Source organism: Taeniopygia guttata, chromosome 3 (assembly GCF_048771995.1).
Source record: "Taeniopygia guttata chromosome 3, bTaeGut7.mat, whole genome shotgun sequence".
Taxonomy (NCBI): domain Eukaryota; kingdom Metazoa; phylum Chordata; class Aves; order Passeriformes; family Estrildidae; genus Taeniopygia; species Taeniopygia guttata.
Genome location: NC_133027.1, coordinates 99,759,784 through 99,778,707, shown reverse-complemented (window position 1 = coordinate 99,778,707; position 18,924 = coordinate 99,759,784). Strand labels below are relative to the sequence as shown.

General features: G+C 36.2%; 1 protein-coding gene across 2 annotated transcripts in view; it reads right to left on the bottom strand.

Annotated features, from left to right (window-relative positions):
• The window catches only part of LRPPRC (leucine rich pentatricopeptide repeat containing), an 83,472-nt gene that overhangs the window by 7,449 nt on the left and 57,099 nt on the right, over positions 1–18,924 (bottom strand). For both annotated transcript variants that reach the window (XM_030269010.4, XM_030269008.4), the window contains exons 26-34: positions 18,005–18,073; positions 17,667–17,757; positions 15,236–15,378; positions 15,042–15,123; positions 11,071–11,194; positions 7,324–7,412; positions 3,918–4,122; positions 1,846–1,985; positions 1,568–1,683 (exon numbers count right to left, since the gene is read on the bottom strand). In XM_030269010.4, the coding sequence (XP_030124870.4) occupies positions 1,568–1,683; positions 1,846–1,985; positions 3,918–4,122; positions 7,324–7,412; positions 11,071–11,194; positions 15,042–15,123; positions 15,236–15,378; positions 17,667–17,757; positions 18,005–18,073 (1,059 nt within the window). The remainder of the gene's footprint in view (positions 1–1,567; positions 1,684–1,845; positions 1,986–3,917; positions 4,123–7,323; positions 7,413–11,070; positions 11,195–15,041; positions 15,124–15,235; positions 15,379–17,666; positions 17,758–18,004; positions 18,074–18,924) is intronic.

The window sequence follows — 18,924 nt, the reverse complement described above, 5'->3', positions numbered from 1 at the left end:
TATACTAATATGTTAGATTACAAGCAAAATAGTTCATTTAGGTTGTTGTTTACTTTCCAAAATATAACAATGGAGAGTGATTATTCCTATCCTTCAGTTAGTGGATTCCTATATAGCAGGAATCCTATATTGATCCACATAGCAGTCAAAAGTTTAACAGAGCTCAAAGCTTTTCCTGAGCCATAAAACCCCCTATTTTTCTCCTAGACACAGAAGTTCCAACTCAAGCTTACCTGTAAATATCCACTTATAACAAGGTATTTTTAAATTGTCCATTAAGATACAATGTATACAATGTTATTTCAAGTATGCCATAGAGCCATGAATTTATTTAATTCTAACAGTTGGATGCTGTTTTAACAAGTTTCAGGAATAGATGTATGGATATTATTCCATATTCCGGAAAATTTTAGGAATACTGTGATTTTACTTAAAAAATGAAAAAACCCTTATCTTCACAAAAGCAAAACCCGTACCAAATTTTCATTTACTCATTCCACGTCAATCAAAGAGCAATCAACAAATAAGGAAGAGTGGAATAACTTGAGAAATTTTTTTGCATTTTCATCAAGCTATATAGCAAGAGGGTTTTATGGCAAAATTGTAGTCTCCTTTTGATTTAATATTCAGATGACCAGTTAGGCACAGCCCTACACTAAGTAAGGGAATTACAAGTAGTACACCTCACACTGCAGCAGAAGTAACTGAACAGATTTGTTGGTAGTGTCTTGAAATATGACGAAACATGCCATGGATGAAGCAGAGCTTTTTCTTTAAGAGTTTAAAATACTTAGGAACTGGTAAATCGGTAGCATGCAGTATCAGGAGATGATAAGAGGCCTTGGTTTGAGGCAGGAGCCTATGCACACATCAGTCTGACTGCTGGACTGTCACCTGCTTGGATGAGCCACTTGACAGAGCCTGTTTCCAGCACCCACAGCTCATCCCACCTCTTGCTTGGCTTGTCTTTAGCTCTGCACAAATGGCACAAATGCAGCTGTCTCAATTCCTGAGAATTCCTGCAAACTCAGCTGAGACTGTGACTCAGAGACCAACATTTGGGTTTTAATGCATCTGTGACAGTCAAATAGAAAGCAAATGCAGCTCTTAATAAACCCTGAATACAAGATATACAATATTATAGCAACCAAGTGAAGTAAAGTCCATGACAAGCAATCATTGCCAGCTTCTGTTTTGCAAAATGTACAGCTGTAAGATACCGTGTTTACAGCACTTAAGAAATTAGTTGAGAAGTTGCAAGGAAATGGTTTGCAAGAAACAACTGACATGTAACAGAGAACTTGGGAGAAAAATAGCTGCAGTATACAAATACTTCTATTTCCTTCATGTTACTGGAAGATAAATGCCCCCAACTCTGGCATGCACTGCTACTCTTCAGTACTAGAACACAAAGTCATGGTTTAGTCCAAAGTGTGCCCTGCTACTCACACTGTAATTCAAAGGCATCCCAGCAGCAGCCTAGGCTGCACAACATCTCTTTCTGACAATTTCTCAGTTAACCTTTGAAGGGCTCTAAGCATTTCTGTACCTCACATTATGTCATTACCTGTATCAACGATCTGGCATCATCCACTCTGCCTGCACTGACGTACTGAAGGAACAGATCTGTGACAGGTCTGTAAATTCCACACTGACTGGCCAGTCGTTCTGCCATCGCACCAACTGCAAAATGATGGGTACATAAGGAAAATCTTTGATTGAAAAGCCTCTTCTGTAAACTTCACAGGCATGATTTATGCTGACTGAGCAGGTTTTATGTGTAATAGCTGTTTCATAACACCTCTGTCGAGTCAGAATATTTAAATATCATTGCAATTAACTTACATTTTTCCAAAGCTGGTTCTAATCCTTCCTCAGACACCACTCTTAACAAATAGGAAATACTTTTGACAGCTTGATCAGGATTCTGTGCACCAGAGATAAGCAGAGGCTCAAGGTATTTCACAGCAGCATCAAGGTCATTGCTAGGAAAAGAGATTGAACTGGCTCAGTCACTGAAATCAAGATTTCTAAACCTAAAGAAGCAATTACAATAAGGTTTTTGTTTTCTACATCAAGCTTGTATTTACCAAGAATAGTTGATGAAACAACATTGACCAAAACGATTTTATTCACTCAGATATTGTAAAAGTGAAACAATTTATGACTGAATTAAAAAATCAATTAATAAATAATTTTTAATGGCCTTTGATCTGTACAAAGTTTAGGTATTTGGGACACACTTTTTTCCTCATTAAGAAAGAAGAATTCAGTTTGCTGCTCTAGGAAAATGCATCCAGCAAATCTAGAAGGCAAAAACTAAACATTAACAGAGAGTATCTGAATAATTAATGCATGCAATTTAAGTATTTTTATGCAATGTAATTAATTATTTACCTGATTTTTCCCATGCCTGCCCTTTTGGATGCAAAAGACAATACTAAATGTCATTTGGTCATTACACCTATATGCTTTTAATCTTAAGGCTTAAATATAGCAAATGCTAATAAAATAATGCAAGAAGTATTCACCAAAGTGTAAATTTACTTCCAGCATTTTAAAAAGTTCAAATGACAATATCTCTTACCAGTCCACTCTAAAATCTAATTAAATTGAAAAAGAAAACTGAGCACAATTAATGCTTTTAGGTGAAGCAGCAATGCAGCACGTGTGAAAGCTATGAAAAATGCTTTGAAAACTAAATCAGAAACATGGATCTATCAATAAATGAACATTGTATTGGAAACATCTGTAAGAATCTGTTTTTCAGAGTTATAAAGGTACAGATTGAAAGGTATTTAAGAATATATAGGGTTCATATTATTTACACTGCTCAGTCTTTTCACACATCTAGTTAGTTTTGATATGGGAAAGTGCTCTACCTGCATATAACTATTTATTTATTAATTCTTGTCACCAATATTGCCACAGGAAAATAAGCAGCTTATAACACAGACAATGAAGTATCTCTCCCATCTGAAGCATTCAATTTATGTTCAAGTCCATGCACTAGAACTGTGTGCCAAGGACCACTGGGATCTGCTCCCTGCGGCTTGGCATGCCTGAGGCAACCAGGAATCTGTTATGTACTACAGAGCTCTACAGCTTTCCTGCCAAGTCAGGCACAAGAGGTTCACCCAACAAAACTAGTTTGAAATAAAGCAACAGAATATGTAGGATTCCTGAAGACTGATATGTTTGAGAAGCCAACTTTGCCCTCTCTCCTCCAGGTGTTTTACACAAAGGACAAACCAGCACAGTACCAATGTATCAACTAAACCAGAAATGCACACAGAGCACAATACTGAATTAAACAGCTGAATCACAGGATACTAGAAAGTGTGGGGATAACTAGGATAACTAAACTGCAGCCTAAAGCATCAGCCAAGCTCTTTTAGTTCTTACAAAAAAAAAAAAACCCAATGAAAGACCTCACTCCACAGATACACATCTGGCTTTCATATTTTGAAGGTAAAGACAGTAATACTTCAAGAATATATTGCCATTTCAACTGCTGGAACAGGTAATATATTTTTTGTTTCCAAACAAGAACAAAAAAATATATGCATAATCTCTGGGTGCCACATTTGACAAAGTAATTCCATTTTACCTTCAGACTTCATAGAGCTTTTGATGTAACACCAAGGAAACGCTTTAGGTGAACACTGGAATAAAGGTATCAAAGCTAAATTACAGCACCAAAGAAGACCTTAATGCTTCACAGTTATTATCCCTGTATTTCATTAAATTTTCAACCCTAAATTTGTATGGGAGACAATACCAGAATGGAACTGCACACTATACTCAACTAGAATTTTAAAAAAATGGAAAAATGGAAACAGAATGAAATGGATAATGCAAGAGATTTCCCAGCACACTACAGAAGATATTAAATACATAGTCCTAGAAATAGTTACCTTTTTGTATGAGCCAATGCAATTGCATTAGGCATTAGTGAGGCAGATAAATGAATTGATTTCGTGACGTCTCCCAGGATGTTTTCAAGTGCTTCCAGGTTCTTTACATCTCCTTTTTCTGCCAGGGCATGAATGAGAGCAACAACTGCTGGTCTAGTAGGCAACATGCCACTGTCAAGCATTCCTTTTAAAACAGCCAAGGCATCTAACAATGGTAAAGAAATAAGGGAAACAGAAATCAGAAAGTTCAGAAAGCACCATGCTGCTGGTATCATTAATCCTACCCATTTAAAATATGTAGAGAAAAAAAAATTTCTTTAAGCCCTGCAATCACTAGAGTGAATTCTAACTTGAATATATATATACAAATAAAAACTTTCAACAATAATTTAGGTTGAAAGGCTGTAATATCTCATAATAAGAAGTATTAAGCTACTTTCAAGATTGAAATAAATGTTTGCAACCAGTTCAAGGAAAGCAGGTGTGCCATAAATATCCTCTCTTATGATTCTGAAGTCCTGACTCTTTTCTTCTCCAAACAATCAATCTCCTTTACTAAAAACCAAAAAACATTGTATATTTAAGAATAAGTATAGCCTAAAAACATATTTGTTATAGAACCTGCTGAATTATAATACTGAGATTTCTCTTTTTAAGCGTGCATGAAAGCTTTGTTTCCCAAAATTTAATTTTTAAATAGAACTATGGGATACAAGTCTCCTTGCAAGAACAAAAACTGAGAACTCAACCCTTACCTCAGAAACTCCTAAGATTACAGCAATTACATCTGTTAAAAACACACAAGGTCAATCTCCTGTCCATCTGCCACAAATTCCCCAAACCCACAGCTGATGAAGTCACCCTCATTTCTCCAAGCAGAATTCTTGTCAATGTATGTTATCCATGAGCAAACACACACAGAAAGACATGCCCCTCTGGTAAAAATCTCTTAGTCCTTACCAGCATAGGCAGGATTAATCACAGATGATAATTATAATACCAAGGGATAACACTTCTAGCATAATATACACCCACATGAACTCCACAGCACTGCCATACCAATTCAATATGCAGGTACTGCAGAAACCAAGTGTTACCCTTTACATGAGAGGAAGCAAAAAAACATCCTCTATGCTTAGCCTTCCTTCACAGGAAGTTTTTTTCTGCCCCACACTCTTCTTTTTAGGGAAAGAAAGGAGCAATATATGGTGGGGGCAAGATTCACAACATTTAAAAAGCAATCTCAGAACACATGCAAAGTTTAAATTCTCTCCTAATTAGGTGTGGATCTCCCTCTAGCAGAGTACAACCAGCCTTCTCAAGAACAAGGACAGAGAAAGATTTGAAAGCTGCCTATGTGCAGAACTACTGCAAGAAGTTAGGTACTAGTAGCATAGTGGGTAATTCTGCAGGTAACTATATGAAAACCAACCATGCATCTTTCAAAGTGCTATCCTATAAACTCTGCAAATTTCCTACCTCAAGTTGTGACTCTTTTAAATAACCTAGTTTTTACCAAGTTATTGCTATCAGAGCTCTTAGGACTACTCTTCGGGGCCTCCATAAAACTTTTTAACTGTACCACATTACACAGCCAAGAATGTTGATGAACTAAATGAGGTATGCAAGTGGTAAAGCGGGCAGGTTTTACACAAGTGAAAGCCATCATAGAATGTAGGTCAAATGGAGCTCAGCAACAAAAGACTACAAAAACACCATGCCCAAAAATGCTTTGGGTAATCTCTGAACCTTAGTAAACGACCAGTACGGCTGAGTTACTTAGTAGCCTGCATTTTCAAGGCTTCACTTAGACTTCACTTAGAGACTTATCTCTCAAATTAAAATAGAAACAAGGATTAAGTGTGACTAGTCAATAAAACTGTCAGATAAAGTTTTTTCAATGCACAAGATAAAAAATATAATTTTGCAAAGTAATGTTATTCCACAGACTTGAGAAACTTTGCATTGTGTAATAAGTAAGATTTTTAGAGTACAGCAAGGAAGAGAGTTAATGTGACAGAGAACTGAGTATGCTGGCTAAAAAAACCCCTACTAGTTAGTGCAATAGACTGGCAGGATATAGAAACATCACTGATGTTCTGAAGAAGGGAAGAATTTTGGTGTGCAACATTTGGAGAGAGCTGGTAAAATTCATGGCATATTAGAGAAGAAAACAGAAGACTTATTAGAACAAATCAGACAGGAAAGTCAGGTGAAGGCCTTGAAAGCTGCAAAAAAATATCTGCGAAGACCAGAAGGAGCAATGGCATTCATCACAAATACTTCAGTGGATGACAACTGCCAATGACATGAAACTGGAGGCTGAATGAGGAAGAAGACAAGTTTATCAGCCACAGGAAACAAACAGCACAAGTGAGAAGATGTGTCTAAATGCTCATCTTGAGTATTTTAACGTAGTTGATGTTACATGGATATGGGTTATTCGCACAGCTATGCATGATGGAATGAAATGTAATGATGCACAATCAGAAATGGATTTTTTGGTAGGCCTTATAAACTCAAATAATATACTGAATTTGCACATAGTTGCTTTAATGCCTAAAGGTACTGACAAAAATATGTAGCAGCACTGTACTTTGACTTGCATGGACATTGGCCTGCATGTACAACTCCCTGCATGCAGAGTTTTCCTCTCTCACAAGAGTTCTACAGCCCAACTAAATAAGTAGGACATAACACTGTGGAGCTGATCTCTAGGCTGCAAAGCAGCCAACGCTGAGAACTAAAATAAAACAACTGTAAACTTTATGCACCATCTTGTTGGGTACCCCCATGTACTCTTCAGCCACCATTTTTTTCACTATCATCATTGTTACATTAAAAAGAAAACCAAACAGAGTATTTTGTTACTTTGGTATTGAGAACTATTAAAAAGTATTTGATTAAGTTTTTAAATCAATATTATAATCATTTAGTTCACAATCACGCACATTTAACAGTCCATTTAACTCATCTGGTATCTCACACAACCAACACAATATGCAAGAAACAACTGCTGGGAATTGTTTCAGATGCTCTAAAGTATGTTAATTTCCAAAGCAAAATGACTTGTGCTGTGAATTTTAACACACTTGAAAGCCTGTACTTTCTCTCGTTCTGGAGCACAAATTTTGCATGTCTGAAGAGCTGTGATTCATCTTAAGAAAACCCATCTTGTGTTAAATGGAATGGAAACTGGACTAAGTGGTCAAATGACAAGTACATTCATATTCAAGCTGTATTATAAATGCATGTACAGTAATTTACGTCTCTCAGCTACCACAAAAGGCTCTTGATAAGCAGGTAATTTGCTAAATGGACTCCTTTATCCAAGTATTCGAAGGGCGTTACAAGAAAAATCTGCAGAGGCATTAATGTGACGTAAAGGTCAAGCATTGTGACATACCTTTCAAATAATCCCGCCTAACTTGCGATATGATGAGGAGGCTGCTGGCAGCACTGTTCAGTGTGAAGCCCTTGATGTGGGTCTCAGCACTAAAAGAAGCAGACATTTAGAAAGGAATTACTGACATGCTTCTGATACGATAATAAATGGTTGAGCACCAAGGTGAAATTATAAAAACTACTGTTCGTATGTTAAAAATATTGCTGCAAAATATCGACCTGGAGACAGCTTTTGTGTTATCCTGTCAATGGTTATAGAAGGATAATTTTTTTTTGCATTCTGACAGATGACAAAGTTGGAAGTGAGCAACAAAAGAAACAAAGTACAAGATTTTTTTTAAACAATCGGTTCAGATTCTTGAATGCTGACATATTAGATGACTAAAATAACTGCATGCCCTGCATTGTTCTGTTGTATCCTAAGCTGGATACTTTTTCTTCTTTTTTCAATAGTCACCATAATTATAAAATATAAAACTATTCTTTCAGCAATAAAAATGAAACATTTATTTTCAGCACTGTATATTTTAAATATAAACTAAAGCATATTATGAACTAACACCATATCATTTGGTTGATTAATTTTCAAATTTCTGTCATCTAGATGTATACAGGTTTTAAAGCGAACATCCTACATTTGCCGCCTTAGCCACATTAAAATTGTATTTCACTTATCAATTCCTCGTCTCCTGTAATACAAAACTTCATGTAAGTATAGCAAAGACAGCCTTTACTTTAGTAACCCTGCTAAAGCTTTTCTGACACTCTGGGAATGAGTCAAGAGAGACTAACCAGCAATCACATTGGTCTTATACTACAAAATGTTCCTGCTCCTAAATGACATAGAGCCAAGCCCCATTTTTAATATCTAAGGATAACTTTACAAATGTTCATTTCTAGATTACAAAATCTCTACAGAGCAAAGGGGGGCATTGCCATTTACCATATCAGCAATCAAGATAAACCTCACTGATCATCTTGTGGCAAACAACTGAGCAGCCTACCTACTTGAACTTAGGGGCTGAGCGGATTGGGAGGTAAGCAGGGTCATTGCTAAATTGTTCTCCTCAATCCCAAGAAAATCCTTCACATTGCACACAATATGACTATCCTCTCAGTCACTTTCAGCCTCCCAGGCTCACAAATGCAGTCACTGGACTCAGGATTTTCTTCCTCTCCCAACCAATCCCCTTAATCCCTGCCTAAGCACCCACTGCTCAGTTCCGCCTTTTTTTTTTCCCTTTGTCCCATCTGTCAAAGCCCTTAAGTCAACAATTCATGCATGAGACTGTAAATTACATATAACAAAGGATTTACTTTCTCCAATCTTCCAATCTTCAGTGTGATTAAATAGATGTTAGCTACTATTACAGAACTAATCCATCATTCCAATGCTCCTAAATTTCTATTTAAAACTCCTTGGACTAAACGCAGTAAATATTCCTCAAAACAGTTGTAGAATGTGAAAGCAACTACACTTGGGTTGACCAACAGATCAGTAATGTTCTGGGATGTCTGGTGTTTGCTTCTTTCAAAAGCAGTGTAGGAGTGCTATTTACTTTCTCCCACATCACTTTCTCATGGAAGTTTTTCAGCTCAGGTTGAAGTTATTGGACGTTTTTAAATTAAAAAAAAAAAGTAGTTCTTTTGTTGTCTATGTTAATGTGCACAGTAAGACTATCCACATATTATTTCCCTTTCAAATTCGATTTCAAACAGTAAAATGAGTAATATGTATCTAAATGAAGGTAGCTTTCCTGTATTTTGTGAAAATACTAGGAGCTGCACAAGTTTCAGGCCACCATACATGTAGGCTTTGTAGAAGAAATCTCTTTAGTATGAGGCTGGAAAAATTCTGAAACATCCAGAAATGTGTGCTGAACACACAGATGTGTTATTCCTCAATCACAGGCACACACACCATCACTTTCTCTATTTCAGTGAATTACTTAGAACTTAAAAGCTTTTAAAAATGCTTCATATAAGTATTATTTTGTTACTAGGACAAAAGCCACACAGATACACAATGAACATGATTAATATGAAGCGTTTTCTGTCTTGATGCAACAGTAAGCTGTTAGAAGCTTCTCAGATTGTCATTATTTGGCATTTCTATGCTACGGAGTAGGAGAGTTGTTAAAAGCACAGGGGTTATGATCATCGTTGGCTTTGACCAGTAACCAAGAAGAAAATCTCTTATAAAATCCTATTACTTTACTCCTAGACATCTCAAACTTCAGAGGCTTAACACATTTCCGACCTTTTCAGTATTTCAAATTACTTTTTTCCCCTGAATTTTAAATTCACATACTACAACACTTATCAAAAGTGACAATTCTGAATCCTTGAAATACTAGGAACAAACCACCACCTTCTTTCTTCTCTTCCAATCTGCAAATAACTGCTGGTATTATGCACTACTTTTGCATCTTCCTTACAAGTGTGTTTGAGCTATAGAGTAGGGAAGCAGTGGATCCATGTACAAATGGTCAGTATTGAAACACAATGTTTCAAGCTTCTTCCCTGAAGAACCTTGAAATACATCTTCAGATAATTGAGTATTTTCTCTGAAACAAACAACCTGAATTTTAGCAATGTTCCTTGTACTCCCTGAAACATCTTCCCTCCATCTTCTACTTGCAAAGATTTATCAGTTATCAGCATTACAGGGAGATCAATTTGATAAACTGATTTAGTTTTCCCATAATATAAGCTATAAATCCTGCAGGCACAAACATTACTTATCATAAAGCAGTTGCTGAGAGCTATTTGAAAAAGGACTATTTGTTCTATTGAAAGCAGAACTCCAACAATTTTTCAATGAAAGACATTTGTCCAGTCTAAATACTTTTAAAGGAAATGGTAAAATAATCAATATCATCTTACACTAGACTGTTCCTGGACATCAGAAACTAAGTTGGTTCTAACAACTATTAGGTTTTTACAGTACTCTATGAATTAGGTAATTCACCCACAGACACTTTCAAATCCACTGTATTCATTCAGTGAGCACACTTGATGACAACCACCAGTCCTGTTTCAGCTGACTAAATGGAAAGACTTAAAACCCTTAAACTTAAATTCTTGTTCTTCTGAACTCTACATTGACAAGTCACAACACTTTAAAGCCTACAACCTGACCATAACACATGTACAGGCAATAATTAAAGCAAGTGCCGTATCATACAACTCACTAAAGGTTAATTTGATTCCTTTCCTTCTAATAATTCATGACAGCAGGTTGGATTTATTTCAGAAGTGTAAGAGTTTGATCTAAGGTTTATGGTCATCTCTAGCCACTGGCATCACAGTCAAACGTACCATTTTGCATTTGGCAGGCAGCCAGCTGCCAGGGAGTGTGGGCAGGGTAAGACAGCAGCAGGGACAGGCATTCAGGGGAAGGCTCACAGGCAGCTAAGTGAAGGAATCTTGTCTGTTTGGATATTGCTCCAAAGAGGAAAAGGCAGACTGCCAGAAGGGTAGACTTTCAACTCTGATGCCAAGTACATTTGTTCAGATTGTTATTTGAAATGAGTTATTAGCAATACACACTGTCACTCTAGTACCTTTTAAAAAATGTGGCATATCGCCCTATGAAACACTGGTGTATTTCTTACCACAGCTTCTAATCACTAGTCATGACCTGTTTTCACATTAAAAGATAAGGACTCACCTGAAAATGATCCAGAAATTATTTAACCCCTCTCTCAGAGCCAATAAAAGTCCCCCAAACAAAGAAAAGCCTTACATGCGTTTCACGTCAAGGGCTTCATCAAGACAATTCTGTGTTAACAATGCTTTTATAAGGATCTCACAGGAACGATAATGAGACTCATCCCTCTCCTGCATTCTCTTGAAAATATTGTAGGCATCTAAAAAGGAGCAAGAAAGCCAAAAGGAAATGTCAAATTGCAAGAACATTGATCACAGAAAGAAGTCACCTATTCACTGAAAAAGGTCCGTCCTAAATCTATGTAGCTTTTGCTTACATCTTTAAGCCCAGAGCTGTGGATCACAGCTTGCTCAAAACTGCCTATATACAATCAACACACACTTCTACAGAAGAAAAAGTTGTGCTACTGCTCTTCCTTTTTAAGTGGCTGTTGCTTCAATATCAACATAGCTGGTTAGAAGGGGAAGACTCAGGATTTTTAAAGCAACACCTAATTCTGGGGTATACAGTTACAGTGTCTGGTGCATGATCACAACAGCATTTAACAAATAATATAGGAGGCAATTCCAATATGGGGAGATCAAATTATTTGGCTACGACAAGATTTATACAAAACATACAATTTACAAATATACAGATATTTAGCAAGTAAACTACACTGCATTTGTTTGACTGATTAACAGTTTTATTTCATGCATTCACAATAACTGTCAGTGTATGAAAAGATGTTACCAAAAAGGGGGAAAAATGATAAGCACAGTTTTCAGTCATTTATTTTTCTGAAACAAGATTATGCAGCTATAAACATGCAGCTAGAACTGCCATCCACACTGTAACATATGCTAGAAAGCTGTGCTAAGAACCACAAATGATCTTTTACATCTAAACAGTGATTGCACATTTCTTCTAATGACTCATTAAATAATCCCTTTGCTAGTTCCAATCACAGACACAGTAACCTTTAAAACTTACCAAAAATAGTTGGACTATCACCACAAATTTCACAGCTAAGCATTAAGCTTTTTTTCTTCCACTTTGAAAGTAAAGATGAAGACAACTCACTTGAATCTTAATGTCATAAGAAGCATTACACTAATTGCACTTAGTACAGTGTGTTAAGGAATTTTAATCAAAACTGTTGGTATGCCTTTCAGTTTGCATCTTAAACTTCTTCAGCCAAAAAATAGACACAAGAACCCCCTGAAATTTAGGCACAGAATGCATAAAATTTATTATTTACATCACACAGACCCCTACACCAAGTTAATAAATAGAATTACCATAGCCATTTATAATCTACTTTGTATGCTTGGAAGTTTGTTAAATATATATATGAACAGAGATAAAAGGTAATATGATCTTAGTAAAAATGAAATTAATTTCTGTGCATTTCAGTTTCATGTATACAAGAGAGTCTGAAATTACAAGAGTGACTGCACTGTCAACCAAAAGAGCAATGAAACAACAATAGGACCACATAAGAAAGGTCCTGAAGTCCTCCACCACTTTTACTTAGAGGTCTGAAGTTAGTTTGGCCTGCAGCAATGTGATGAACTCCCTTGCCTGCTCAGATACTGATCACCAGCATTCAGACTTCAAGTTTAAATTCAGTGGGAAGACATTTTTCTTTCCACTGCTCTGAAATCTGAGGTACCAGCAACCACATTCAACAAGAACAACAGCCCTCTGATCCCTCCAGTATAACCTGCTAGAAATGCAACTAATGACTTATAAAAATGTAGCTGACTAGGAACAGGTTTTTCTGCTCATAAATGTCTGTTTGAATTCTATTTTTTTAAGGCAAAAAATTCCTTATGTTTAGAGACTCCTACAAAAACTCTTGCTGTCTTCAGACTGAACTAGGCCCTGTCTTTAAATATTACTTTCATCAGCTGGGTACAGAAATGGACCTGGCTACTAGTCATAGCAGTCATAGTAGCATATATTACCATCAATTATCATAGTCCATAACATATAAGATCTCATTTTACAAGAAAATATACGCATTTTTTTTTTTGTAATGACTACTTCAATGAAGAATTAAAAATATTTCTATCAATTTTGTTGTGTATGTCAGTCCTGTGATCATCCTATTCAGATTTTTTTCTTAACTTCATTTTGCATCTCTGCAAGAAGCATGTTTGAAGTATACGTAGATCATCTTCAATTGAGACATACCCCTGATCAGGTATTACCAGCTTATTACTTCTTCAGATGGCATCTAAAATTATTAAAATATATTAGCATTCAAAAGAGAAATTTCTTGGTTTCAAAATCATATTGTGTTATACCAGCTATTTCAAGTAGCAAGATTTGTTAGAAAAGTGACAACTTGCCAAGAAAGCCTCAGTTCTCAAGATAGTCAAATCTGTTTCAGCAATTGTGACTGTTTGGGATATGTGTTACATGATCCCCTAGAGTCAAGTTCCCACACTGAGGAATCACGACAAAGATGAAAATATGACTTTGCATAAATCAAGCACTTTGGAGAACAGATTATCAAAACGTGTCAGACTTGGAAAGTTAATTGAATAGTTACATAACTAGACTGAGTTAATCTTTTTCCCATCAAAATGCTGCCCCATTACATTCACACCAAAATTACATGATACTGTTATATAAAAAGAAGCAACAACTTAATTTCTTTAGTTTTTTTTTTTTTAAAGGCCAAAAGAACAGTTTTCCAAGAAGACAAATTGCTTTCCAACATAGTTGGAACATTTTTTTCCCCTTCATTCCCAATAGCTCTAAACCACCTTCTCTCAAATAAATAAAAGAATATGCACAAGCGATGTATTACTAAGTTCAATATCTGAAGTCATCACAGAAGTATTATTTTATATTTTTGTTTTAAACTGATCTCCCTACAAAGTCTAAGGCAATTATTTAATTTCCTCCTGCTCTTCACTTGATCATTTATGATTTAATTATGATACCAAAGGCACAGGGCACTTTCCCAGTGAAAATGTAATAAAGTACATTCCCTTGATTTCATCTGATTTTCAATGAAAACATTTCTTCATTTCTCATCTTCATTTGATACCAAACAGCTACCAGCATGAACAATTTCCTGAAAACATGATGTCTGCCATAATACACGATTCTTAATTTCATATACATAACACGGTAATGCACTCCCAGTCTGCAGAACATCCAGACTCAACTTTGGACTCCCAGTCTAAATAAACTGAATATTTAGGATGATGGTAATTTCACTAACAATGTAAGTTAAATGTCTGAATGACTGATACATTCTTCTTTTAAAAACTCAGAGCTTAAAAATCTGTGTCCAACCCGTAAAATATACTGATTACACTTAGAGAAGTAAATTACTAGGTGTCTTGCATTTATAAATCTTTCTCATTCACCAAAATTAATTTTTAAACCTATTGAATTCTATTTTCTATACTGCTTTCAAGTGAGGTACCTAGTTATACTATAGTATCAATGAAGAAAATATGTCTTCCCAGAATACTGAAAAGCTCTGCACCTTGGAAAACACTAAAAATTAACTAACTGGGACCAAGGCTCTTCTTGGTGATGCAGAGCAATAGGACAAGAGGCAATGGGCAGAAACTGATGCACAGGAGGTTCCACCTAAGCATGATTTGTGCTGGTGACTGAACACTGGAAAGATTGCCAAGAGAGGTTGTGAAGTCTCATCAATAAAGATATTCAAAGGATCCTGTCCCATGTGCTCAAGGATGAGACTGTCTGAGCAAAAATGATAGATCAGATGATCCACCCTTCCAAGCTGACACATTCTGTGATTCTGTGAATTCCTCCCCACTAGTTATTTCTTCTTCTGTCATCCTGCTTTGGGATGAGATGGATAGGAATGGATTTCTAATGATTAATCACAGACTAAATCAAAGGAATGGCACTGAAATACACTCTGCTCCTCCATATACAAAAGCAAACGTCCATGCAGAAATTAACTCTGTTTTTAGCAGAGACTGGGAAGTTTGCACAGAAGAGTTCTGCAGTTAATTGAAACCTCAAAATTAACATGGCAGGGGAAAAACCCACAGTGGACTCCAGTTTACCTTTTGCTTTATTTTTCTTGCAAAGCATCTGTATTTTCAGTTCTTCCCCAGAAGCATCACTTCTGCTATCTTCAGGCCTATCCTTTAAAAGAAACGAACATTTAAATTACTGTAATAATATCTGTTAATATTTTTTTAGTAAGAAAAAATATAGCCATAAGTGTTGTTAACTAGGAAAGTTAAACTCCACTTACCTTAGGTACCTCAAATGGAACCACCTGACCATTTTTCTCAAATATATCAGCAAGTAAAGTTAGTGTCCTCTCACGAGGAACAATATTTTCTTCTTGAATTTTAGTCCAAACAGCTTCAGCCTTTCCCCAGTCCTTGTTGCTCTCTGAAACAAGATCAAAATCTTCAGACAAAAGCAGATTTAGACTATACATCCATATCTAAGGTGAATCAAAATGATGTCTTTGGAAAATAATACATCAATTAATCATGTACTTCTACTTCATACAATCATCAACTTGAGGTTTTAAACTATTTTAATACATAGAGGATAGCAGGAAAAAACCCCAAGGATTATAGGATTCAGATAAATGAGAAATCAGCTCAAAAGTAGTGCAGAAGTGATCATCCCAGCTCATCAATTCCATTGTTCTAGACTGTTAATTGAAATTTAAATATGCATCACTGTTTATTTGCAGTTATGTACAGAAATCTGGACTTTATGAAAGAAAACAGTTCACTACCATTTAACTACCTACAGCATGTGCTCTCCTGCTGCCTTGACATATTCTAGCTTTGCAGTCACCGCTTGTGAAGCATTTATGACTCTCAGACACTACTGATTTACAACCTGGTAAAAATGAACTCTCTAAAGCAGAAATATCCTTCTCAATAAACTGCCTTGGCATTTAATTCAAATTTCATTTAGTTCAGGTTTTGCTCTCCTACTATACACGCGTATCTTGTAAATTCTTCAGTGACTCTTCAAGAGCCAGTCCCTCCTCACAAATGCACAGCAAAGGGTGGAAAGTGACATTTGAAAGCTACAGCAATAGACTGTTGGAGAATGAACAAATCCAGGATCAGGTTGTTCAGAAAGGTTTTTTGATCTCCATTGTTGGAGGCACCCAAACCTTTACTAAACTTGGCCCTGATGTGATCTGACTTTGGAGCTATCCCACCTCCAGGAAACAGCCCAGGCTTAGACTCCTGAGGTTTTCTCCAGTATAAATTATTCTGTGATAATCAAATGCCTTGTTTTCAACATGTTTGATTACTGCTTGGACTAGATGGTAGGTTATTTTTTATTATGATTAAATAAATCTGAAGTTATGGTTTTGGTACACAACGACAGTCCTACTGTAGTTGTGCATGGGGCAGCTTTGATAGGTAATCTAAAATGGTTGAAAGCAGGATTATGCAGGGCTTTTGTCTTTCATGGTGACAGAAACCAAAAAATGTTTTCCACTTCTTTGAATAGATGAAATTGGTTCTGTCTTCTGAAAGAAGATTGAGAATTTTGCATGACAGAATTAGATGAATTGTATCTTCTTAGATTCTCTTCCTAGCAGGCACACTGTCAGACTTAGTCATTGCCAGAGGTGAATAGGATGAGTGGAGAAATAGGAAGGTTCTCTCCCTGTTGAGACAAGATTGATTTTCAGGCCTACTTGATCGTTGCTGGTGAACCAGTATGTGTAAAGCCAGGTTTAGGTAACGCTACAGTTTTCTCTGAAGCTTTCCAAGGCTTCAGAAAATGAAAAGCAGCAAAATTCTGATGGGGTCTCTAGATGGCTTTTTTGGGCAAGTACTCATGTCTTCTCCTGCTATAGCTAAGTGCAGTAGGGAAGAGGCCTGCATCAAAAATACACATGGACAACACCTAAAATGACTTCAAATTCAAAAGCAAGTTTTCCAGATATATCAAACACCAGTAATGGCCCAGTAATATATAGATATATATACATACATTACCAAGTACACAGAAATCCCTGTAATGCTCTATGTCCCAATTTACTGTTTAGTGCTCCATATCCAACCTTAACACAATGTATTTTTTCAGTACTTTAAAATAAATCTCCAAAATTTTAATCACTGAATAACAAAACCAACATAGACTGAAAAACACAGAAAGAGGAATGAAAACCTCATAGATACATCCTACACTAAGTCTGTAGCACAGAAATGAAGTTTCAGTTTTTAAGACTGTTCATGCCTATAAATGATGCAGAAGTTAGGTTGTGGCTGGTGAAAACTAAGTAATCTAAAAAATATATGCGTTTTTGCAGAACTAGATCCAATTACGGGGGACTCCTAATTTTTGTCAGTTATGAAGGTAATAGATGAGCAGATTTTCTTCTCTAAGCACACTGAAAGCCAAAACAGAATTAACTTTCAAATTATAACACCAGACAACAGCATGGATTGGAAAACTTGCACTACATAAATCTATATATTACATCCATCCATCCATCCACACATACTATGCTAAGTGTTCAGGTCTGCAGATGAAAATAACCAAACCCCTGACCTCTCCTCCCCCACAAAATGCTTCAGAAATGGTAGCCAGACTAAATGTCTATCAAGATATAGCTTCTCTCCAGGGTTATGTTCCATTTCCAACCACAAAGGAAAACAGATTACAAACATGGATAAGATCTCAAGCTCACTTACCACACAGTTTGAGCAGGTGGTAGTACATCTCATCTCTATCGCATTCAAACAGATTTCGAGTTGATTCTACCAGCTGCTCCAAAGTTTCCATCTTCAAAAACAAGGAAGAAAACATTTATACCTCAGCCAAGCAATTATTTTTCTGTATATGTGTACATACATGCTGTGTGCATTCAGCTAAAATAGTATCTCTGTTTAAATATACACCAACATTAAGTTCACCTCACCAGCCTGTCACATGTCCTTTCACAAACATAAAAATCAAGCGAAAAATACTCCAAAACCATTTTTCTTGGAATAAAATGACAGTTCCACAGAGCACATCATATGAGTCATACCTGTTGATTTAATATACACTTTTTTGCAAACCATTGCAATCTTCCAGAGTGTGCTCTCAAGCCAGGAGTCTGTAAAATATTTTCATAAGAAATACATTACTGCACATAGAACATTCCAAGGGAAAATAAACATAATACAGGTATTCATAATGAAAGTTCATAGCTATTGTTTGTTTTTCTTGAAATCTAAATGCAACTAGAACCTTCACAAATAATCATGTTAAGTTGCATTTATGAAACATAAAAATTGCAGTCATCTTATTCAAGACAGTCTCCTTTTTGGTTGTACGCTGCTGAGAGAGTTCATTTAAAATACACTTCAGATGAACTGAAATGTTAAATAACTTCTCTCATCACATTAATTGGGTATTATTGCTGCTACCTATAGTAATCCTTTGTATCACTCCTGGTAAAGAATTACACCAATTTTTTCCAAACTGTCTTCACAATTAAATACTTGTTTTCAGCACTGCTGCAACTTAGCAGCTAGAGAACCGTGTTTCTGAACTGCACCATCACCATTTGGTGATGCCAATATACTTACTGTACAGATGCCAGGTATAGCAACTGCAGGGCAATTCCTATTCCAGAACAGAAGGCTCAAGATTTACTCTTAAAGCTAAGACATTTAAGGCTTGCCCTTATGTGTGTGTACACAGAGGAACTGATGTGTAATTGTCAGCATGCCACACTTCTTTGTGTTACTGACTTTACCAGGTTGTGAGCCTTTGCTTACTCATTCCTTTGTTGTTTTAAGCAGACTGCAGCGACATGGTAGCTACACACGCTCAAAGAAAAGGTTTCAATCCTTGAAACTCCGACTGGTGTAGAAAACCACATTGTGCCTTCCCAGCACCATATGACATAATCAAAACAGCAGTTCTTCAACTTAACTAAATTCTTATATAAAGATAGGAAAA